This window comes from Sus scrofa, chromosome 2, assembly GCF_054392235.1.
Source record: "Sus scrofa isolate SSC_HxYL_T2T_F1_AM1 chromosome 2, Sscrofa_HxYL_maternal_Yorkshire_Landrace_v2.0, whole genome shotgun sequence".
In the NCBI taxonomy this organism is placed as follows: Eukaryota; Metazoa; Chordata; class Mammalia; order Artiodactyla; family Suidae; genus Sus; species Sus scrofa.
The window spans coordinates 94,949,790-94,975,773 of NC_139384.1; the positions used below are offsets into that span (position 1 = coordinate 94,949,790).

Consider the following 25,984-nt stretch of genomic DNA (forward strand, 5'->3'; position numbering starts at 1 on the left):
TAGACATCTGATTCTTCACTTTCTGTTTTAAATCCTATTTGGCTTCATGTTTCTCCTTGGATCATACACTGCTTAGAAGTCCCTGTTAAGGTAGAAGTACAATTACACTAAACTGCTATCAGCCTCCATATTCATTTAGTATCCATTACTTAAAATGTGTTGTATCAGTACTATTGTAATGAAGTCTTTTGTTCTGGCATCTGTTTGCTGTAAGGAAATATTATCAGTTTTGAAATAGTGGCACTTAAAACAGACAAGGATATAAGAAGTGTGCTTTATAGTGAAGAAATCTTTAATAATACACTGTAATATTTATATTACATAAGTGCTTATTAAGTATTAGCTACCATTCCTTCTCTGCCTTCCCACGAAAGCAGGATATTCCTTTATATCTCAACTCCAGGAACACTTACATAGAGGAAAATAAATTTAAGGCTCGGGTTCAATCCCTGGCCTGGGAATTTCTGCATGCCGTGGATATGACCAAAGAGAAAAATTTAAAAAGAAGCTAGTAACAGATGTAACAAAATACCAACACTGCTCATTAACTTCCTTATTTCATGATATGCCTAAGAAAAAGGGGCCAATGCATATTTTTTTAGAAGGAAGCTTCATAGGCACAAAATGAAATGGTCATAATTCCATTCTTTTTATCTCATTACAAACAGATGATAGTGGCAAAATAATTAATGTTACTTTCTTAAGTTTCCGTAACTGTTCTAATAAGGGGAACAGGTTTAATATATGTAAGTAGTGCTTGCAGAATGGTTGAAATGTTAAGATGGTATCTGGCCATGGGACCTAAACCATTAATTCTTCCCTGCGAGGATCCTTAAAGAAATATAAAAACAGAAAACAAGGATCAGCAAATGAACATTCTTAATTATTCTAGGGCTTTGACCTCAAATCTAAATTTTCTACAAAAGACAGGCATTCCTTTAAGGGGTAAGGAAGAAATTGAGATTTATATCAAACATGGAAATATAGCCATAATTACTGCTGAGGGAAGGAAAAGCTACAAAGCAATATGGCATCATTTATGTAAAACTGTAAGGTGTACATGCAAAGAAGTATCTGGAAGGAATCTTTAACAAGGATGAACAGTCATCATTTCTACATGGTCTGAATTTTCACTTTCTTTTTTGTAGTTTTCAGTATTGTCTAGACTGTTTGAATTACTTACAATAATCATATAGCACCTCTACAAAAGTCAAAACAGAAAATAAAGTCACAGAACATATTTAATCTATCTCACTTAGAAAGGGCTAAAAAATTAATAATGCTGGTAAAGGTGCAGTGAAAGGAAGATCTGCACATTCTGCAAATGGGATGTACATCAGCACAATCTTTTTGGAAAGCAATCTGGCAACATATATCAAAAACACTCATATCCTTAAACCTAGCAATTCTACTTCTGAGAAGCTATTATGAGGATACAATTAACTACAGAGAAATGCTTTACATAGAAAGGCAGTAAATACTAAATGCAAAAAAACCCCAAAAAACAAAAACAAAACCCTGAAACAATCTAAAGGTCCAAGAATAAGCAAATGAGTGGTAAAATTACAATATAATATTAACAAAGCTGTGTTAGAAGGAGAAAATGGTGTTAGATGAAAAAAAAAAAAAAAAAAAGAGTTCCCATCTTGGCACAACCGAAAATGAATCTGATTAGGAACCATGAGGTTGCAGGTTTGATCCCTGGCCTCACCCAGTGGGTTAAAGATCTGGTGTTGCTGTGAGCTGTGGTGTAGGTTGCAGACACAGCTTGGATCTCAAGCTGCTGTGCCTGTGGTATAGGCTGGTACCTACAGCTCAGATCTGACTCCTGGCCTGGGAACTTCCATATGCCACAGGTGGGACCCTAAAAAGACAAAAAATAAATAAATAAAAATGGATGGACCTAGTATAACAATACCTGTGAGACCTTTTCAATTTTTCAACATTCACCTGATCTAAATAGACAACTATGCTCAATTTTAGTAGATAACTACAAAACTGTTTTTCAAAGTGTCTGTACCAGTTTACATCTGTTGTGCCACTTCCTTCCCAACACCTGGTATTAAATCTTTTTATTTTTTATGCCATTCAGACAGGTATTTGGTGGTATCTCACCGTGATTTAAATTTGCAATTATCTGATGACTAATGGCATAGACCACTTTTTCATATGTTCATTACCCATTTGAGTATCCTTTTAATGAAGTGCCAGATCAAGTCTTTTGGACTCTTTTTTTTCTTCTTTTTCTTTTTTGACCACACCACAGCATATGGAACCTGAGTCACTGCAGAGACCACACCAAATCCTTAACCTACTGTGCCACAGTGGTAACTCCTCTCCTTGCTTTTTTTTTTTGCTTTTTAGGGCCGCACATGCAGCACTCCTCTCTCCTTTTTAGCATAAAATGCTGTCAAGTTACTTGTCCTCAATTGGCCACATAGTTAATATGATTAGCTATCTAAATATCTTCTTTACTCACTGTTCGACGTAAAATCCTCTGGTTCCTTCCTTCCTATCTTGATAAAAGATAAACAGCTTTCCCAAAGAACCTCTTCGAAAACTACAAATTAATGAAATTTATTTCCTCCTTTCAAGACGATGTACTTCATGAAGCATTTAGGTAACACATGGATATACAAAGCACAGATGTTGGCTCAGCTGAACTCAGCTTTTGCAAGCATGAAAATTACAGGCAACAAAATCCAAAAAAGTTATTTTAACAGCGCTTAACACTTGAATTATTTTTATTCCAGGACACTGGTATCTTGTTTTCTTCTTTGATTTCACCAACTTGTATCATAGTAGTATGATACTTATCTACATTTAAGTGTTAAAAAAATTTTTACTAACCATGTATGGATTACTGTGATTTAGCAATTCATTCCAACTGTTAGAAACTAACCAAATTCCTTATCTTAATAAGAGAAACACCAGAGCCATAATGAAGTTTTTTCTGCTGAGTAATAAAGTTCAGCTATGATACCTCCTACCTAGGTTTTTCTACAACTATCTGAGCAAAATGGCAGAGCCCTGATTACTATGACAGCTATCAGACCTGAACTTTTCAAAAATTAAAACTCTTGAATGTAAAGAATTAGTAAAATTTGATTCCATCTTCTTCCCTCCATCACTATGCTCCAATGCAAATAAAGTAAAAGAAATGGTTCTAATCAACTGATCCAATAAAATCAAAGTATATACTAAAAGTTATAGTCCTAAAACTTTTAAGTGCATTCCTAAGCCTTTGCCAATTAAATCAGATTCAAAATGCAAAGCTAAGTTTACATGATAATCATTTATAAAGCAGACAAGCTGCTAGTATCTGTTAAATTTTTCCAATATTATAGTTGATTAAAAGTGACAGAGATAGTATGATATGCTGCTAATATTTAAAAAGTGCTAAGAAGAAACAGGTATATTCTGCCACCTAGCTATTTTAAAACAGTTTCTAATAACCTTACGTCAAATTTAAGACAAAAGAAATTAAGCAGAAGTAAGCAGGAATTCCTCCTAAAATTTGAGAAAAAGCACCGTGGTCAAGCTGACCCTGGAGTACTATAGGAAAAAGAAAATCATTTTGGCAAATAGCAACACAGTTTTAAAAAGATCTTTAAAGTAAGTCTTTGGTATCATTTAGGTTGCTCAATCATAAATATATTCTAGTAAGAAATTTTTTAATACCCCATTTCAAGAAAAATGTATAAATCCCTTTAAAAAATATTCCACATAATTTCTTCAGACAGAAAACCCTCAGCTTCTCAGGCTGTGAATAAACCTTTCTTTTGAAAATAATCAAATAGACCTTCACATGTGGATGAGTGATCTTCACAAAGGAACAAATCCACACACCTTAAACTGCAAAACAACTGCTTGCAGATTCCCACCACAGAAAATCAACATCTGTAAAAATTACCTGGATTGTTCTTCCTTAAATGTGTATTTTCCTATGACTCCTTATGTCTTAGATACTTTTCAAAATATGGGGAATATGGGTGGCTCAAGACCACCAAAATTTCAGGATATACAAAGGTTGCTTTCTTATGGAAATAAAGAAATGTCATGGTTACCACAAACTCTGTCTGAGCCAAAAAATTGAAATTTTTCAACATGATTCTTAAATTTACTAGTGCAAGGAAAGCCTTCCTGCTAGTTTTTTTGAGGAGTGGGTTGGTGGGGTAGGAGAGTATGTTTCTTTCATAGTAAGGAGAAACGATGTCTATTCAAAATTACATGCCTTGCAACTGTAAAAGATTCTTGGAGTAACCCTATAATTCATTTAAATAATACTATCAACAGATGGTTTATCTTATTTCCTTTATTAACTAATTACACAGAAAACACTCATAGAAGCCCTTGGATAATGAACAGACACATCTTCCTAGAAAAATATTAATTTATACAAATTTGGAAAAACCATCTTAACATTCACAGTTTTTAGTTTTCAACTCATTTTCACAAATACAATCTTATTTAACCTCATAGACAACATGGCAGACGGTTGAAAGATTAAAAACAAACTCCACCTTCAAAATTTTATCTGATGCTGTCTCAAATCCTAGGGAGAAATGCAGAATATGAATAGATTCCACATAATAAAGCCAGTACACTATTTCAAAATAAAATTACTGGTTTTTTATACATATGGCTTTTTCCATATTTTAAAATAAAAGGGAATCTTTAAATTTAAGAATGACCTCAGAAATACCTTTCTTCCACAGGGGCTACTTGTCTAGTATCATACTGAATCATGTGATTTCTACTATATTAAGAAAATTTAAATCATAGAATCATCATTTTTAAACTTTCCTTGTCCTGAGAAAGTCATTCTAGAATGAATACCAAGGACAACAAAACAACAAAGCTAGAAAAAACATATAAAGTATCCTACCGTATTTCTGTCAGTAATCGTTCTAATACCAACCATGAAGATTAAAGAAAAAACAAACTTCCAAAACCCACAAACTTCCAAAACCCACAAACTTCCCCCATAAAATCTGTTTTACAATACTATAAATTACTTCAACTGGAAGATTTGTGTCAAATGCTTTGCTGGTTCCTACAAAGAAGCTGTTATCTCTGAGCCTTTACGTTTATGGTCCAAAACAAACACTAGAGATATGAAGAATATAAAAAGAATATGAGAACAAAAATTGCAATACAAGAAACACATGATTTCAGTAAACAAATTATATTTCACATAAGTATATACTTATATTTGCAGCAGTGCTTGCTAGCCATAAACTCTGGTTCTAAGGTCAGAAAAACCTGGGTATGAATGCTGGCTTCTTCACTAATAAGCAATTTGATTCTGGACAAGTTACTGAACCTCTCTCTATGTCTCAATTTCCCAATCTGTAAAAGTAGGATAATAATGTTAACCTCACAAGATGGTGGAGAATAAAATGAGATAAAGTATACAAAGTGTTTGTCACCATATCTGGCACACTGTAATCCTCAAAAACGTTAGCTACCACCATCACTTCCACTATGTTATCATTGTTGAAAAGGTTCGGTAAAATAGAACTCCTGGAGTGTGTGTGTGAAACTGACTGATGCATAAAGGTTATTATAAAGAGCACAATGGCTTCCTGGAAAGAAAAGAAGGAAACCTTCAATTTCTCCAACTAAAAACCTATCAGAGAGGCCCTAACCAAGGCCCGATACCAAGAAAAGGCAATGCGGGCCCATCTGATTTTATCAGAAGAGAAAAAGACAGGTCTACTGTTCCAAGTGTCCTGTCCAGCCATCATAAGAACAAGTGGTGCCGTGGAAGTAACTCTGAACTGAACTAAGTTAGAATGATGGGAATCTTGAAGTACAATATTCATGATTTATTGTAACTTTGCTATTGTGCTTGCTTGTTTGTTTTTTGAGGTTTTGGGGTGAGGGGGTATATACTGCATACTATCATCTTTTCTCCTTTAAGTAATTTACCAAGGTTGCACAACTATTATGTTAACTATACCAGGATTCAATCCCATACGTGTCAAACCACAGTATCCAGTGCTTGAACTCTGACCAATACAATATAACTTTGTCTTGGCAATCCATGGCAAAAAGATGAGTCCATGTTTATCTTGTATATATACGGTAACAGAACTCAGACAATACACTCTGACACACAGGAGGTGAGCTTAAGGTAATTGTTTTCAAACATTCTGCCAATGATAATTCATAGAAAGCATAGTGAATAGAAAATTGAATCCTAAGAATTCATTAACCAACAAGTTGTATATAGTCTCAGGCAAGTTACCTAAGTTTAAACCTCAATTTCCTTTTCTGTAAAACAATATTTTTCCCACCTCTCAGGTTAGTAGACAGAAAATAAAGCACATGAAGTAATAATAATGTGTACCTGGTGAACCTTAACAAACAGTAGCTCCTATCATCATCATGCCTTAGCAATTTGGTTTTTTGCTTTTTTTTGAGGGGTCTAATCGGAGCTGTAGCCACCAGCCTACACCACAGCCACAGCTATGCCAAATCCGAGCCATGTCTGCGACCTACACCACAGCTCACGGCAATGTCGGATCCTTAACCCACTGAGCCAGTCCAGGGATTGAACCCGCAACCTCATGGTTCCTAGTCGGATTCGTTAACCACTGAGCCACGACAGGAACTCCAGCAATTTGGTTTTAATTTTGAATATCGATACAAGAATGCTTGTTTAAATAGTAAAATCTCTCAATTCAGCTTCCACATTCAATATTTAGTGATACTGCAGAATGAATCAGTAAACACCTCCTCACTACCTCCCTGTTCCTCGTCTACAGGGATAAAACTAAAAGAAAACCTTGCTGGTTATGCTGGGTTATTAGAGCACTTGAATTTTCTCCCTCCTATGTTAGTTTAATAACCTAAACAATTTATTTTTAGAATTCACATCCGAATTAAATTTTCACTGATATGTTGTTTAGTTGGCACATACATTTTATATTAAAATTAAATAATAATCATTTTTCTTCCCTTGTCTGTGAATAAACTATAGTTAGAAATCAGAAAGGAAAGTTTATACAATGTATCTGGAGCCTTGCTGTTGAATCTATTTTCTAAGAACTTAAATTCACCAAAAATCTGTTATTCAGCTTAAGTCATAATGCTCTGAAGAAGACTCAAAGATTATATCTATCCATTACTCAAAGGTACAACAAAATCAATGATATGGAAGAAATATACACTTTTTGCGTCCTTGATCCAAGGAGAAAAAACAAAAGGAGGACTTACAAAGATTCCTGAATCAGCTTTACTAAAAACAAGCAAAATAAAAAAATGCTTAATTAAAAGAAAAAAAACAAGCCTTGGAATTTAAATCAACTGATTAAATAAGCATTTAAAGGTCATCTCAGTGAAAAACACAGAAATTAGTTCTTTTAAACTGTCTTTAAATATTGTCTATAATCATTAGTAAGAGGGCTGGCCCTGATAAACTACACAAAATAGGCCATGCTTCTTAATACACATTTAGCAATTCTTATAACATAGAACTCTTCATCCAGAAAAAAACATGGTATAATTTTAGTCAATTTACTTGTGACTCCAAAATGTCTTCTTTTTCTACTATGTCATAAATGGGAAATATATATCAGCCACCTTGGTAAGTAACTTCACAAATATTACTTCAAGTATTCCTTACACTAAAAGGTGAACTGTCATGCAAGGTCACATATATACTGTACATGGGAGAAGTTGCAGTGTCTACATCCAGGTCAGGCTCCAAAGCATTGAGATTTTGGAATTCTAGCTCATCTGTCTTTAAAAAATTATTACTATTAAAATTTATAATTGATTTAAAATATTGTATTAATTTCAGGTGTATAGGTTCAGATTCTTTTCCCTTATACGTTATTACAAGACACTGAATTCCTTGTTCTATACAGTAAGTCCTTGTTGTTTATTTTACATGTAGTACTGTGTATCTGTTAATTCCATAAATTTATTCCTCCTCCTCCTCCCCTTTCCACTGTGGTAACCATAAGTTGTTTTCTATGTTTGTGAATCTGTTTCTGTTGTGTAAATAAGCTGATTTGTATTATTTATTTTTTTAGACTCCACATATAGTGATATAGTATCTGTCTTGCTCTGCCTGACATTTCATTTAGTATGATGATCTCTAGGTCCATCCACATTGCTGAAAATAGCAATATTTTATTCTTTTTTATGACTGAGTAGTATTCCACTGTATACATACATCTTTTTTTTTTTTTTTTTTTTTTTGCAGGTTCCCAGGCTAGGGGATTCAGAGCAGTAGCCACTGGTCTACACCACAAACACAGCAATGCAGGATCCGAGCTGCGTCTGTGACCTACACCACAGTTCATGGCAACACCAGATCCTTAACCCACTGAGCAAGGCCAGGGATCAAACCTGCAACCTCGTAGTTCCTAGTGAGAGTCATTTCTGCTGCACCACAATGGGAACTCCCACCTCATATTCTTTAGCTATTCATCTGTTGATGGACATTTAGGTTGCTTCCATGTCCTGGCTATTGACTCATCTCTCTCTCTCTCTCTTTAATGGCCACACCCAAGGCATGTGAAATTCCAGGGCCAGGGATTCAATCCAAATCACAGCTGTGACCTATGCCCAGATGTGGCAACGCTGGATTCTTTAACCCACTGGGCCAGGTCAGGGATCAAACCCATGCCTCTGCAATGACCTGATATGCTGCAGTCAGGTTCCTAACCCACCATGCCACAGTGAGAACTCTCCATCTCTCTTTTAAATAGTAGAAAACTGACTCCCATTTTAAACTCTTTTCTGAGTAATAATATCAAGATAACGAAGATTCACAAAACGTTTTAAAGCAACATAATTCTAAAGTTAAAACAGGGAGAGGAGTTCCCATCATGGCTCAGTGGTTAACAAACCAGAGGGTTTGATCCCTGGTCCCACTCAGTGGGTTAAGGATCTGGCATTGCCGTGAGCTGTGGTGTAGGTTGCAGACATGGCTCAGATCCCATGTTGCTGTGGTTCTGGCGTAGGCCGGCAGCTACAGCTCCAATTCAACCCCTAGCCTGGGAACCTCCATATGCTGCTGGTGCGGCCCTAAAAGACAAAAAAACAAAAACAAAACAAAACAAAAAAAATAACAGGGAGAAAAAGCATCAGAGCCAGATTTCTTTAGGCTGGGAAAAATTCATAATCAAGAAATAAAAGTTGGAGTTCCCCTCAGGGCGCAGCAGAAACAAATCCAACTAGGAACCATGAGGTTACAGGTTCAATCCCTGGCCTCAATTAGTGGGTTGAGGATTTGGTGTTGCTGTGAGCTGTGGTGTCGGTCACAGATGTGACTCGGATCTCACGTTGCTGTGGCTGTGGTGTAGGCCGGAAGCTACAGCTCTGAATAGACCCCTAGCCTGGGAATCTCCGTATATCAAAAGTGTGGCCCTAAAAAGCACCAAAAAAAAAAAAAAAGAAAGAAAGAAAGAAAGACAAAGAAAAGAAAGAAAAGTTAATGCATGATCAATAGAATGTGCCTGTAGTATTCCAGGCCAGGCTGGTTTTTCTTGCTGGGTGTGTGTGTGTACATGAGTGTGCACACACATATGAGTATTTATTTATTTATTTATTTAGTCTTTTTAGGGCCACACCCACAGCATATGGAAGTTCCCAGGCTAGGGGTCTCATCGGAGCTATAGCTGCTGACCTATGCCACAGTCATAGCAACGTCAGATCTGAGCTGCAACTGTGACCTACACCACAGCTCATGGCAATGCCGGATCCTTAACCCACCGAGCAAGGCCGGGGATAGAACCTGCAACCTCATTGTTCCTAGTCGGATTTGTTTCCGCTGCACCACGACGGGAACGCCAACCATGCATTTATATGTTTTATGCCTATTAAATAACCAAAACAGGTATTTCAACTACAACTCTGTGAAACCCAAATGAACAAGTACAGACAAGTAAGTATATGAACAAGTTCAAAGATTTCTTAAGTCACAATTAGGAATGGCATGGTGATTTTCTAACTTTACATATTCCTTGTTTTATCATGATATACTGAACTAGCTACTAATACAGATGTATTAATATCATATATTTCTTTAGCCTACTTACCAATTATTCATAACAGAAGTAAAAAACTAGCTTTAAATTATAAGAATATAGCTTATACTTTTATATAAGAAAGACTTCCTAAAAGTTTATTACTGAAAAGCTTCATATTTACAAAAATTTAAGTTTACAAATGTTTATACTAAACATTAGGGTTTTACAATCCAATGTTATTTCAAGAATCCTTTTATCCAGATCATATAAAAGGCATTTATTATGAAGCAAATCCTAAATATAAAAACCAAGATTTGTTTTATATAAAAAGGCAGTTTGTTTTAACCAACAATTTAAAATATTTACCACAGCAAATTCCCTTAGTGCTACTCAAATGTTAGAAATAAAATTATTTCGAAAATTTACATCCGTATTGCTTTGATCTTTACCATCCAAATTATGTTCAGCTTTTCAGTAACACACATACATTTCAATATTATTTTAAAGGAGTTACCACCAATCTTTTGCCTAGTCCTCTATGGACCGGTAAACACTGGAGACCTACCTTGTGCTGTTCAATGGCATCTATCCACTGCTGTCTGTGATCTGGATCCTGAGCACGAAGATACCAAACGCTATCATTTACACTAATATCAAATCGACATTCATCAAAATCATGAGGCTATGGACAAAAAAGGAGAAAATGAAAAGCAAAGTTAATTATATTCTTAGAAGTGTTATACCCTACAGCAAAAACATTTATCTTCAAACGCTTTAAGTTTTTACTAGTGGGAATAGCACCAAAAGTACAATTAAAAAAGACCAAAATACATTTTAGGAAAGACTTTTACTACTTTTTCAAATTATTCAATAGTTTTATTTCATTAAATTTGATAAACAAGATATTTTTATATTCTATCACAAAATAACATCTCAAATTAACTTCTAGACTTTTACATAGCTTTGATTATAACAGCTGGGAGAGCTTCCAATGAGAAGCAAAAATAAAATGAACATTACATCAGATCTATGTTAGATGGCTAAAGGAAATTTCTTGCATCAAAATGTAAACAAGCAGTGACAATGTCAACTATTTGGTTCAGTGCTTCACATTCTTCATAAGAATATATAAAATGAGGGAGTTCCCATTATGGCTTAATGGAAACGAATCTGACTAGTATCTGTGAGGATGCAGGTTTGATCCCTGGCCTCACTTGGTGGGTGAAGGATCCAGCATTGCTGTGAGCTATGATCACAGCATGGCCCTGAGCTGTAGTTTGCAGAAACAGCTTGGATCCCACGTTGCTCTGGCTGTAGTGCAGGCCAATAGCTGCAGCCCTGATTTGATCCCTAGCCTGGGAACTTCCAAATGCTGCAGGTGAGGCCCTAAAAAGAAAGAAAAAAAAAGAATATATAAAACAAACATTTTATATGCTTGATCCCCCCCCATAAATGAATTAAAATATGACAGGATCACACCACAAATGCTACCTCTTCTTCCACTGGATTAAGTACAGTCGATTTCCTCTCCTGTAAACAATTTCAGCCTTAAGGGAGAAAGAGTCTTCTCTGGTCAATGTAATAATACACTTATTTGCCTAACACAAACTACATATTGTACTTCCAGAGCTTACTGTTTATTCTCTCCCTTTTAACAGTATCAATCTGTTATCTCATCAGTTTATTTAACAAAAACAATATAAGACAATTCCACAATGTTCTTTAGCTTATGAAACAACTTCTTTTTTAAGACTGAGATAACAAATCAAGGTTTTAACTGGCTAAAGGATACAAATTAAACTTTTTCTGAATCACTATGTGCTGGGCATAACAGTCAGGATTATGGTGGGAGGTAGGGCGTGCTCCAGAGAAGAAAAGGAAAAAAACAAGACAATGCATACCCTGCTTCAGTAATTATGAATACAGAAAAACACAAAAGATAATTAACACTCAAAAATGTGACTATAAATTTTACTGAAAGCCAAATACTCAGAAATCTTAAGAATGGAGTCCAGTTATTGAGAAAAGCTTCTTGGAGGAAAGGAAGCATATATACTATCTGAAGAACTAAATAAATAATTTAACTGATCAATCAACTGTTCTAAATAGCCCAGAAGTTTTTTAAACTTTTACTTCATAATCATTATCATATTTCTAGCAACTACTCCTGAAAATGTTTTACATTTTGTACTATGTTCAACATTCTCATTACAGCTTCAGAAAATAAAAAGAAATAATACATATATAGTCATCCCTTGGTTTTTGCAGGAGATTGTTTTGAGGACTCGCCTTGGATACCAAAATTTCAGATGCCTAAATCCTTCGTATAAAATAGCTCAGTACAGTTAGCTCTCCTTTTCTGTGGATGCTGAGCCAGCAGATGCGGAAGGCCAACTGTAGCTCAAAATACACTAGTTTCTCCAGAAAACACTTCTTTCAACTTTTCTGTCTTCAAAACTTCCTCACAATCTTCCAGAGTCCAAAGGTACATTGAAAATATTCCTAAAAAGAAGAACTTGCCATTAAGTTTCCTCTGGGTGTGACTTGATAAAACTTGCCATTAAGTTTCCTCTGGGTGTGACTTGATAAAAACTTGAAATTAACACAAGTAAACTGTGGCAAATTATTAAATCTGTCAAGTATATAAAATATGATTTCTTCTACCTATGTTTCAAAGTTTGGATACGTGGAAAACTTTAAGCTTTTAATACATAAAAAAGTTATACATATGAATGGAATAAAATAACAGTCTACAAAGCTAAAGTATTTGAAAACTTCATTTAAATGTCAGACATTTATATGAGATACAACATCTCAATCAATACCTACTCAGAGATGGAGTTGACAGAAAGTTGTACACAAAGTAGCCATTTCTACCATCAACAATCTGAGGGATAGATGGCATAAAGGGGAGATGTACCAACTTTCAAGTAGAGTCTGTGAATAACACAGAAGCCTTGAATCCCTAAAAACTGAAACGTTTTGGCAGCTAGGTCTACAAGGCAAAGGAAATGTATATTTGTTAAAGAGGTCCTGTTGAACAGAACAAAGCTCACATCATGTTCACACATAACCCCTTTAAACACATACTACAATAGTTTCCTTTTATCCAAGAAGTATATGGTCCAAGACCTCCAGGGGATGCCTGAAACTACTGATAGTACCAACCCCTATTTGTACAGCTGACCCAACACAGGGATTAGAGGTATGGACCCTGTGCACAGTAAAAAGCCCAAGAATCTGTTTTTTTTTTTTTGCTTTTTAGGGCCGCATCCAAAGCATGTGGAAATTTCCAGGCTAGGGGTTGAATTGGAGCTACAGCTGCCGGCCTACACCACAGCCACAGCACACCAGACCTGAGCTGTGTCTATCTACCACCTAGACCACAACTTACAGCAATGCCAGATCCTTAACCCACCAAGCGAGGCCAGGGATCAAACCTGCAACCTCATGGTTCCTAGTTGGATTTGTTTGCGCTGCGCCACAACGGGAACTCCCCAAGTATCTTATAGTCAATCCTCTGTATCCGGGTTCCCCATCCATGTATCCCACCACTCTTGGATTGGATAGTACTGTAGGTACTATTTACTACTAAAAAAATTCTGAGTACATGTGGACCTGTGCAGTTCAAACACATGCTGTTCACGGGTCAACTGTACCAAGAATTTTCCTATGCAAGTATTAATGAGTGGGTAGGGTACATAGCATGGATATACTGGACAAAGCAGCCCATACAAGATTTCATTATGTACTCAAAAAACAACATGCAATTAAAATTTATAAAGTTTATTTCTGGAATTTTCCATGAAATACTTTCTGACCTTGAAGGTAACTAAAACTGTGGAAATCAAAACTGTGTTACTATAAGGGGGGACTACTGCAGATAGAGTGTGTCATTCAAACACAACTGATCCTGTGTTTATTTAGAATTTCACTGTGGATATAGTTTTGTTGGTTATGAATTACTCTTAAAAATATACATTAAAATACTATTTGTCTTGATCACTGAGTTTGTGGTGTACTCTTAAATTTTATGACTAAGGTTAGTTCGTCATCAGTCTCATGCTAGTCTGAGCCCTAAGAGATGATTTTTAGAGGGAAACAAATAAGGGATAAGAGCCAAAATTAGATGAAAAATTACAAGAGGTGGTAGGTATAAAAGAAAACATGACCTATCTTCAGGAAAAAAAATTTTTAAACGCTAAAAAGACATGAGGCAGCAGGCAATGAAAAGTAAACTTACATAGCTAAGGAAAAAGAAATGAGCTGAAACTATACCAGGAGAAGCAATAAAAAGCAAACAAGGCTAAAAGGGGCACGCTGAACAATCTTAAAGAAATATAATAATGAATGGACAAAGTGGGGTCAAGCAAATGCTTTAACTGGCATTTTGAAAAAGGAAAATGTAACAGAAAGTTCAAAGATACTATCTTTTCTTTAAATAAAATATTGAAGTTACATACAGATCAGAAAGACGTACTATGCCCAGGAAAAGCGGTCTCCAAAAACAAACAAACAATCCAAAGACTTATTCCATGAAATTAAAGAAAAAAGGAAATGTTACAGAAAAACGTTTTTCAAGCTTTTTGCATTATTACCTCCCACCTTGAAAAAAATAAATTCTCCTTAGTAAGAGAAATAGTAAGAATTAAGATTTTGTCCAGCAGATTTTTCTTAAAGAGCCATGTTAGATATTCGAATACCTAAGATTATTTTACTTTCCCAAGAACCAAGTATTGCCCCCCACTGAAAATGAAAATGCATGCTTTGGAAGAAAGTCAACTACGAAAGGAAAATGTAGGTGGGCCTCATCCTTCACCATGTCAACATTCTTTGTTAAGGACAAAAAAATGTATCGAAAGGTGTAGTGGCATTTATATCCACTTTTTGGTCTGTCTTAGTTCTTAGTAAGGGTTGCTATAACAAAAATACCACAGACTGGGTAGCCTGAACAACAGAAATTTCACACAGCTCTGGAGGCTGAAAGACCAAGATCAGGATGTGAGCATGGGAGGGGGCTCTTCAGGGTTTGCAGACAGCTGCTTCTAAGTGTGTCCTCACATGGAGGAGACAGCTCTCCGGTCTCTAATGCCCTCATAAGGGCACCATGAGGGGCTCCATTCTCATAATATAATTTAAACCAAATTACCATTCAAAGGCTCTACCTCCAAATTACCATCACAGTGAGAATTAAGGCTTTAACATACATCCACAGCATTCATTACCTATCAAAATAACCTTATAGGAACAAAAGAGGCATAAATTCACACAAAAAAAGAAGAAAAAAGTTGCCAAAAAAATTTAAAGTTGGAATGTGATAAGTGACTTATTAGCAGGCCTGACAATGCTGAAAAGTAAACATATACAAGGGAAAAGTAGACAGAAGAAGCCAACTTGTATTGAAGGCATCAGGTAGCCCCCTAAAGGTAAAGGTACAGGTAGAAGCATTATTAAAAGGTACAACTAGATCCCCTGGAACCCGACTTGTCCATCCCACTGTACAGTAACATTAGAGGTTCTACCTCTCAGAGAAATGGTAGAGAGAGGTGTAGGAAGAAGGAGGGAGATGGGGGGGGGGGAAGCAGGTAAAGAAAAGTGCTCATATTAATTTGACTCCCAGAAGGCTTGGACCCATACTTGCTCCTTCTATCTCCTTCTACCTGCAAGGAAGTTTCTTCTATAGGAAAACTAAGTAATCCAAGAGAAAAGGCACATTCAGGCTCTTACTCAGTATGAAAGGTGTAAACCATGAAGATGAAAAATTACCTTTCAGAACTGGAAGATATGCTTCCCACTAAATGAGGGGGTACCAAGTAAGAGGCAACTGAGATCCAGGAAAAGTAGCAAAGGAACTTCCCAGGAAGACAATAAGGGAAATGGCAGGGGAAGAGTTATGCAGAAGACTGAAAGTCTAGATTGGAACAGTATGACAGGATGCTTTAGAAGGGATTTCACTAGTGGGGGAAAACATAATGAAAAGATAATGTAAAAAGTTAAACTCAGTGGACAGGATGTAGGAAAACTCAGCTAGAAATTTTTAAAAAGCCACCCAATTTTTAATAAACTTGCACTGAGATATAATTAATGCACTATTAACTTTATCCATTTAAATCGTACAATTCCATGGCTTTTCACTTGTATATAACCTACTAAATCAATGTCACTCAAGATGAAAATGTTTTCATTTTCATAACACCTAAAGGACTACTCATGCTTGTCTGCAAGAACTTCTCTTCCTTTATCACCATCTACCAGAAACCAAGGCTCTGCTTTTTTCACTGTACACTGGTTTTCTTTATAAATAAATTTATATAAATGGAATTAGACAGTATATACTGTTTTTACTCAGTATAACAATTTTGAGGTTCATCTATGTGCCTTTTCAATAATTAATTTTTTTGTTGCTTAGTAGAGTTTAATTATGTGGGCCAGGTTCAATCCCTGGTCTGGGATCCCACAATAAGCCACAGCACAAGCAGCCAACAAAAAAAGTTTGTTTAAAATTGGGGTTATTTCTTTGAACGTATCAAAGAATATACTGGTGAAATTATGCGGGCATGTTTTCTTAGTAGGAGGAATCAACAAATTCAGTTTTTTTAAGACAGTGGTTTATTCACATTTTTTGTACCTTTATCATCTTTTCTTTTCTTGCTGTTCTGCAGGGTCAGATCCAAATCAGTGTTCCCAGGCCAGGGATCAGATCCAAATCAGTTTTTGCAGCAATGCTGTATACTTAACCCACTGCACTGGGCCAGGAATCAAACCTGCATTTCAGCGCTCCATAAACACTATGGATCCTATTGAGTCACAGTGGGAACTCCCATTTTTTGTTATCTTAAATGCATTAGGAGGGAAAAACATAAATCTATATTTATCCATATTTTTTTTTTCCGATGCTCTTCACTAGTTCCTAAAAATCTGAGTTTGCCTCTGGTATATCTCCCTTCAGCATGAAAACTTCCTTTAGCAATTCTTATAATGCAGGTCTGCCCACAACAAGTTCTCTTAGTTTTCCTTTATCTAAGAAACATCTTTATTTCATTTCATTTTTAAGGGATACTTTCATTGAATACACAATTCTGAACTGAAAGTGTTTCTTATTCACTACATTATGTCTTTGAGCCTCTAAGGTTTCTAATGGGAAGTGTATGGTAATTTGAATCATTCTCCACCAATGTGTTATTTCTCTCTGGATACTTGGAAAATTTTTCACCTTTAGTTTTTACAATTTGACTATGGTTATGACTATCTATTTGGTGTTTGTTAAGCTTCTTGAATCTGTAAATTTCTATTTTTTACCAAATTTGGTTAACTTTTTTACTATAAGTTCTTCAAATATTTTTTTACTCTCCCTTCTCTTGAGACTTGCAGAACCCATTTAATTGGAAATTGCCCTGGAGATCCCTGAGGTTCTGTTCATTTAAAACAAACACAAAAATCTAAAAAAACTACTACTAAGAATGACTTCTGATCTAAATTCAAAATCTCAATTTTCTGTCTTCTTCATCTGCTATGAATCTTATGCAGAGAACATTTATTTCAAATGTCATTCTTTTCAGTTCTAAAAGTCCCACTGGTTCTTTCCTTTGTCGCTAGCAAAACTGCTATCTTTCCATTCACTATAAGCATATTTTCTTTTACTTCAAATAAGTATACAAGCTACTTTAAAATCTTTGTCAGATAACTCCAACATCTGGCTCATCTTGAACTCTGCATTTGTTCATGTCTTTTCCCTTGAGAATGTGCTGCAATTTCCTGGTTCATTGTATGTTGAATAATTTTGGGTTGATCTTACATACAGTGAACGTTAGGTTGTGAACTCTGGATTATATTACTCTGAAAAATAGTTTTTGTTTTAGCAGGCAATTTTTTGCTTAGACTCAAATGGACAATTCTGTCATGTGTTTAATGGGCAGCATCTAGGATCTCAGTTCATAAAGTTTTCAATCCAGCTTGCACACACACTGCTGAGGGTCAGGTTCAAATTTGGGTAGTGTTATACTCTAGTTTTTTTTTTTTTTTTTTCCAGATTCATTAACTGGGCCCTTCTGGTTCCTACAGCTAAAAAGAGTCTTTTTTTTTTTTTTAGGGCCGCATGCGGTGGCATATGGAAGGCCCCAGGCTGTGGGGAATGGGGGAGGGTGGATCAGAGCTACAGCTGCCAGCCTATACCACAGCCATGGCAATGCCAGATCCAAGCTGTGTCTTTGAGGTACACCACAACTCACGGCAACTCTGGATCCTTAGCCCATTGAACAAAACCAGGGATCGAACCTGCATCCTCATGGACACTAGTCAGATTCATTTTCCCTGAGCCACAATGGGAACTCCAGATGGTGGGTTTTCTTTAAAGGAGTTTTAACTCCCCTAAGTCTCTGCCATGGTGGCGGTGACGCATCACTTCCAGCTGCTTTCCATCTACCTCACACATGTGTGTTCAGAAGTCAGAGACATGGACAGGGTTTACACACACAATTTTGAACTCCCCTTCTCTGGCTTCTCTTTTGAGAGATTCCCTCATTCTTCAGAAGGCTTTCCCAGGTTCCTTTCCCAGGTTCTGCTTGTGAAAGATGCTGGCTGGTTTTTCTGCTGAAGTTTCAGCCACTTAGCACCACCATTACAATGAAGATCTGACCCTTATTCTAGTCATTGCTGAATATCCTGTCCAATATTGATTAAGGTCAAAGATTTCAAGTTACCTAGGCAGAGCATCTCTCTTTTTAACAAATAAACACTAAATGTTAAAAATTCTTTAACAAGGAAATAGTTAAATTCTATTAAATTCGATCAATCAAGTGCTCGAAATTAAAGCAACAGAAACTGCTTCTTGCTCACTGAAGAAGAAAAGGAATTTATCTAGAAGGTATAAGGCAACTCATATTGTTAAGAAATATGAATAAATGAGATCAGAAATGGAAAAGAACCAGAGGGGACCAGGCAAGAAAACCCCAGTTGAGACTACACTGTGGGTAACAGCTATATGGATAGGGCTGCCTCTCTTCAGGAACTTGTGAGCTACTGCTGGCACTGCTGCCATCAAAGACTGGATGCTTCAACTGCCAGCACTATCAGAAGAAAAAACTGTTTCTGCTTCTCCACATGGTCCTGCTCCACAATTGAGGTAGAGCTAAGGGAGACAGGCGGGGTACGGAAAAGGGAGGGTAGTATATAACAGCAGTCTCACTGGCTAGACCCAATTCATATGACCATAACTAAGGGGAGCTGAGGGGGTGGAGGAATACCAGGGTAGTGGGGGACACTGAGGATCAGGCTGTTGCAGATTCATGTGGGAAACCAACTCTAACTCATGAGTCAGAATTCTTCAAAAGCAAAGAGGGGATTTTGGCAGAGCACGCCACTTATTAGCCTACTGTTCTTTTTTAAATCCACCCTTCTATACTCTTTTGTGCTACTCGACAGGAATTTTGCAAACTACATTTCTCCACTGCAAATGACGTTTGTTAAGTTCTCCCAATATGGGAAAGACTGAAAGGCAGGAGGAAGGTAGAAAAACTTGTGTTTTTGTCTACTGTTTCCCATCGGCATCTGCCTGGCAAAGGTCTTAAGCCCTGGCAGTGGCAGTCAGTTTCAGTCTCCTTTTTTTTTTTCTGTCTTTTTAAGGCTGCACCCACAGCATATGGATGTTGCCAGGCTAGGGGTCGAATCAGAGATGCAGTTGCCTGCCTACACCACAGCCACAGAAATGCCAGATCCAAGCCCTATCTGTGACCTACACTACAACTCACGGCAATGCTGGATCCTTAACCCAGTGAGCAAGGCCAAGGATTGAACCTGCTCCTCATGGGATACTAGTTGGGTTCATTACTGCTGAGCCATGACGGGAGTTCCCTCCAATCTCTTTTAGAACTCCCTGAACTAGCCTCATCTAGCTACCTCAGAGGTATCAGTACCAACTATGCAAGAGTCACTTCTTAGATATATGAAGTGCAGCTCCACAGTATTTCTTCTCAAACCTATTGAGACATTACCACCAACTACACTGGCTAAACTTCTCCATGTCTGAGATCCAGATGCACAGGGCACTTTAAGTTTTTAAGACAGCAGGTGAACAGAACCCACTCCAGAAGTCTGAGCCTCAGCTCTTCAGGAATCCTTCCTCTGATTCTGGAAGTACTCACTAGCCAAGCAGTCCTTTCAACTCAGAGGTTTAAGCTCCAGTTCCAGGAGGCTTCTGCCATACCAGTACAAATACCACTGGGCAACACTTTTTCTTCAGAAGTCCACATTACAACTCTGCAGGGTTTCCCCTCTAACTTCTAGATTCCGAAAACCCCAACTTCATCCCTTTGTTGCTCTAGCCCAAGGAGTAGAAGCTGGTCCTTATGGTTACCACCTGTGGATTATTTCAATGTTTTTCTTTTATTCTTTTAGTTCTTCCCTAATGATTTCATATATATATAAAAGGCCGTACCTGCGGCATTTGGAGGTTCCCAGGCTAGGGGTCTATTCAGAGCAGTAGCCCCTGACCTAGACCAACGTGGGATCCAAGCAGAGTCTGCGACCTACACCACAGCTTACAGGAGCACCGGATTCTAAACCCACTGATCAAGGCCAGGGATGGAACCCGCAACCTCATGGTTCCTAGTTGGATTCGTTTCTGCTGCGCCATGACGGGAACTCCCATGATTCCCATTAAACAGTTTCTCCTGAAATACTTAAAAGTAGTTTCTGGTTCCCTGAGTAGATCTCTCACTGATACAATAAGCAGTCCAAAAATGGCAAATGTTCATTTCATAATGGAGTACTACACACCTGTTTAAAAGTAGTGTTTCCAATTCCACATCCATTCCTGATAAAGACTCTTAAGAAAGTAGTTATAAAGGGAACATATCTCAACATAATAAAAACTATTTATGACAAACCCAGAGCCAATATTGCACTTGATAGTGAAAAGCTAAAATCTTCCCGCTCTCACCACTTCTATTCAACACAGTATTGGAAGTCCTAGCCACAGCAATCAGACAAGAAAAAGAAATCAAAAGGATCTATATTAGAAGGGAGGAGGTAAAAGTGTCATTATATGCAGATGATATGATACTATATATAGAAAATCCTAAAGATTCTTCACAAAAACTACTACAACTGATCAATGAATTCAGCAAGGTAGCAGGACACAGGAGTAACATACAGAAATCAGTTTCATTTCTTTACACTAACAATGAAATATCAGAAAGGGAATGTAAATTTAAAAATCCCTTTTAAAATCACATAAACCCCCCCCCCAATACATAGGAATAAACTTCACAAAAGAAGTGAAAGTCTTATATGCTGAGAACTATAAAACAACAACAAAAAATTGAAGATGATTCAAAGAAATGGAAAGATATTCCATGTGCTTGGACTGGAAGAATTAATATTGTTAAAATGATCATACTACCCAAAGCAATCTACAGATTTAATGTGATCCACATCAAATTACTCATGACATTTTTCACAAGTATAAAAAAAAAATCCTAAAATTCATAGAGAACCATAAAAGATCCAGAATTGCTTAAGCAATCCTGAAGAAAAGTAACAAAGCAGAAGGCATACCCCTCCCAGACTTCAGACTATACCACAAAGCTACACCAATCAAAACAGTGTGGTGTTGGCAAAAAAACAAGACATATGGCTCAATGGAACAGCATAGAGAGCCCAGAAATAAACCCACACACACCTATGGTCAATTAATTTTCAATAAAGGAGGCAAGACTATACAATGGGAAAAAGACAGTCTCCTCAGCAAGTGGTGCTGGGAAAGTAGGACAGCTGCAGGCAAATCAATGAAGGTAGAACACACTCTCACACCATACACAAAAATAAACTCAAAATGGCTTAAATGTAAGACATGACACCATAAAACTCCTAGAAAAAAACACTGGCAAAACATTCTCTGACATAAATTATACCAATGCTTCTTCCTAGGTCAGTTTTCCAAGGCAACTGGAAGCAAAAATAAACAAATGGGACCTAATCAAACTTACAACCTTTTGCACAGCAAAGGAAACCATAAACAAAATGAAAATTCGACCTAGAGAAATGGAGAAAAAAACTTGCAAACATGCAACTAACAGGGATTAATCTCTAAGATATACAAACAGCTAATACAGCTCAATATCAAAAAACCAAACAATTCAATTGGAAAAGATGTGAACAAACATTTTTCCAAGAAGACATTCAGATGGCCATCCTTTGAGAATTAGACTCAAAGGCCACCCCTTTAACTGAATTTGCCAGAAAGTTCAAGAAATTCCCCCCAAATTTCAAAAAGATGTCTTCTTTCAGGCACTTATTTCTGTTTTGAGGGCTTCTGACTGCTGATTTTCTTTAACAATCAACTGAAGTCTTCCTGGAATAGCTAATGCACACCTAAATACATAACTCTTCTATCATATGTCAATTTTCTCCTATCAAGGATCCAGGGGATGGTGATATAGTCTCTTGTGATTTTAGGCAAATTACTTAAAACTCTTTTAAGTCTCGATTCTTTATCTATGAAAGCAAGGGTAATAATAACACTTTTCCTTGGTTGTTGAGAGTATTAAATATCAGGAGGTTTTTTGTATGCTGGAAATGTGGAATGCCTTTGAACAATGTGGCACAGTAAACACACTCAAATGTTATTAAGCAATATATATTTTTTTCAAACTGTTGTTTAGTAACTTCTCAATGGAAAAATAAAATCGATTAATGGACTAGAATAATAGTTTTTTCTTACACTAATATAGCTTTGAAACAGCATAACCTTCTCTAAAACCTCTAAAGCAACTTACAGGGATTGCTTAACTATATAACACTAGACATAAACATAGGAGGAAAAAAGAAATATATTTTAGATAATCTGGCAGTAAAAAGCATTTTATGATGTACGTATATTAAACGCTAAGTTAAAATGGTAGCATTCTTGATTCCAATTTTAACACTGGGCTTCAGATAACTGTATCCCAACGCTGCTGAAACTTAGAAATCTTGATATTGTTTTCTTCATTGTACCTACCACCACCTATTATCGCATATTTAGAATATATACAGAAGCAAGAATGCTTGTTTAAAGGAAAACCAAACCATGTTTCTCCTCTGTTCAAAGCCCCTCAAAAGCTCTCCATTACAAAGCTCTACAACTTCCTGAGACATGCTTAAGGCCCTTTGAATTTGCTCTTCCTCTTTCTATAGTATTCTCCTCCAAATATCTTCATTGCTTAGCCCTGCTATTTCCTTAAGGTTTGACTCAAGATAACCTCCCTCCTCCACCACCATATCTAAAATTTCAACCTCTAGCTCTACTCCCATCTCTTCATACATACTTCCCACTTCATTTAGTTGTCTGAAAATAACAAACTAGAGCAAAGTTAATTAGGTGATCAAAATGATAGCTTGCTGGGTATAACAAAAACGGTAAAGACTGGAAAACTGAAATACATCTGCTGGTCAGGGCATTCAGAACTTTAAACAACACAGGGGACAGTGAATACTTTGATTTTCCTTTTTCTACAAATAGGGCATAATACTCTTCTTCGGAGACAAAACTGATGCATTGCTTGCTGTGCATTATGAAGTATACACATCACAACCAAAAATCAGAGGGAAAAACATTTTGCACTATATAATGAAAACCAAAAAATCCAGTCACCCTATCTAGTTCTATACTCCCCAAATAAGCAACCTCAATGTTTTCCTCCCTAAAAACAACTTTATTGTTGACTTCTGTAAAGGCGATAGCTGAAGGTATGTGACCCTTTGCTGATATAATCATTTAAAAAAAAAAGAAACTGCTATTTTTTCCATTATGAATAGACTAGCTATAAACCCTATAATCTTATTTTCCTTTAAGTATCTAAACTATTTGGGGGGGGGGGCGAGTGGGTGCCAATTATTCTAAAGGCTGTACTCCCTTACAAATCTTTCTGATAAGTGAATTTCTTTTCTAAATGCTTTGATTGCTGAGTTTTCCTTCCTGTTTAGTGGCTCTCCCCATACTGGTGCATTATCTAAAAAGGCATAGCTTGGAGCTCCCTGGTAGTCTAGTGGTTAAGGGCTCAGTGTCATCACAGTGGCTGGGGTTCGATCCCTGACCCAGGAACTTCTTTATGCTACAGGAACAGCCAAAAAACAAAAAACAAAACAAAACAAAGACACAGCTTGTACTGAAAACAAGGCAAGCTCAAAGTTTATATATGACATAGTCATAGTCCTTTAAATAAAATACTCTTGGAGTTCCCGTAGTGGCACAGTGGTTAACAAATCCGACTAGGAACCATGAGGTTGCGGGTTCAGTCCCTGCCCTTGCTCAGTGGGTTAAGGATCCGGCGTTGCCGTGAGCTGTGGTGTAGGTCGCAGATGCGGCTCGGATCCCGCGTTGCTGTGGTTCTGGTGTAGGCTGGTGGCTACAGCTCCGATTAGACCCCTAACCTGGGAACCTCCATATGCCGCAGGAGCGGCCCAAAGAAATAGCAAAAAGACAAAAAAAATAAAAAATAAAAAATAAAATAAAATAAAATACTGTACAATTAGTAGTTTTCTATGCTCTCAGTTGTGCCTCCATCAAACTACATCCTACTCAACCTGAACTGAGATACTACTAAAATCTCCCTGGCATATTTTTTAAAATTTCTTAGGTTATTTCTAAAGATTTCTGAGTTTTTCAGATTCCTTATTGCTTACCCTATGTCCCAATCAGAATGATACAGACCTGTAGATAAGTTCACAGGTGGTCATTAAGGTCTAATACTACATCTAGTACACAGAAAAAAAGTTAAATAGGATACATAGTCCATGAAATTTTATATGGCTATAATCAATAAACCAGTTACTGTATATGAAAGAAGTACATGTAAGATTAACAGTAAATATCTCTAAATTGTATGATCACAGCAAATTGTCTTCATTTGCTTACCTATATATTTCCTATAAATCACATAATACTTTTGTTAAAGGACCCAAAATTAGTTTTAAAAATACTAGAATTTGTGGTTAAATATGGTAGACTGAATATATCCACCTCTACTTACTCACCAAACTCCATTTAAATAACATGAAAGAGCACTAAAACAGGACAAAGAAAATCAGTAGAAGAGAACAGCAAAAAAGAGGTTTCAAACAAATTTTAGAAGATGGAGAGGATACAATCAAATTTATATGTCATTGGCAACTACGGAAACCTATATGTGTGGGGGTGGGGAGGATTAAGTTGCAAGCTTACTTGTGCACAGAACCACAGCAAGAATCAAAGAAAGAGAATCAGTAATTTGAAGCTCTAGGTTCTGCTGAAGCTACAAACTCAAAGACTGATTAAAAGAAACAAGCAGGAGTTCCCGTTGTGATCGGTGGTTAATGAATCCGACTAGGAACCTGAGGTTGTGGGTTTGATCCCTGGCCTTGCTCAGTGGGTTAAGGATCCAGCGTTGCCATGAGCTGTAGTGTAGGTTGCAGATGAAGCTCTGATCCCACATTGCTATGGCTGTAGCTCTGAGTTACTGTGGCTCTGGTGTAGCCTGGCAGCTATAGCTCTGCTTGGACCCCTAGCCTGGGAATCTCCAGATGCCACGGGAGTGGCCCTAGAAAAGGCAAAAAGACAAAAAAAAAAAGAAAGAAAGAAAGAAAAGAAAAGAAACAAGTGGTCTGCCTTGATAGCTCTAAAAATAGTAAATCATCCCTCTAGCAGAAGATTAGAGTTTTCTATTTGGGTATGGAACCCCTAAACTAATGGCTATCAAGTAAAGCTCAAGAAAAGGGTACAAGATTTAAAACAGGAAGATTAAGGCAAAGTCTATAATGAGCAGTAAGACTCCCATTCCCACTGATACCATTTCCTACCCAAAGCAACCAAGGCTCCTCAGATATATATGGCTGATTCTAGGACTGGAAAAGGTAAAATACACAAGGAACCTGGAATATCTTCAGCCTAAAAGTCAGGAAGTGTTTTGGAGGGGTAGGGAGGTAGTCACAGAGCATGTCAAAAGGACCAAAGAACCAACTCGAAGGGACCTGAGTGAGCC

The 25,984-nt window shown here is 36.8% G+C and overlaps 1 protein-coding gene across 8 annotated transcripts in view; it reads right to left on the reverse strand.

Moving 5' to 3' along the window:
* The window catches only part of CERT1 (ceramide transporter 1), a 128,265-nt gene that overhangs the window by 74,287 nt on the left and 27,994 nt on the right, over positions 1–25,984 (reverse strand). For all 8 annotated transcript variants that reach the window (XR_014838076.1, XR_014838078.1, XR_014838074.1 and 5 more), the window contains one exon: positions 10,555–10,671. Coding sequence is in view for 2 of the 8 variants with exons in the window: in XM_085013843.1 (XP_084869969.1) it covers positions 10,555–10,671 (117 nt within the window). In the remaining 6 variants the exon portion in view is untranslated. The remainder of the gene's footprint in view (positions 1–10,554; positions 10,672–25,984) is intronic.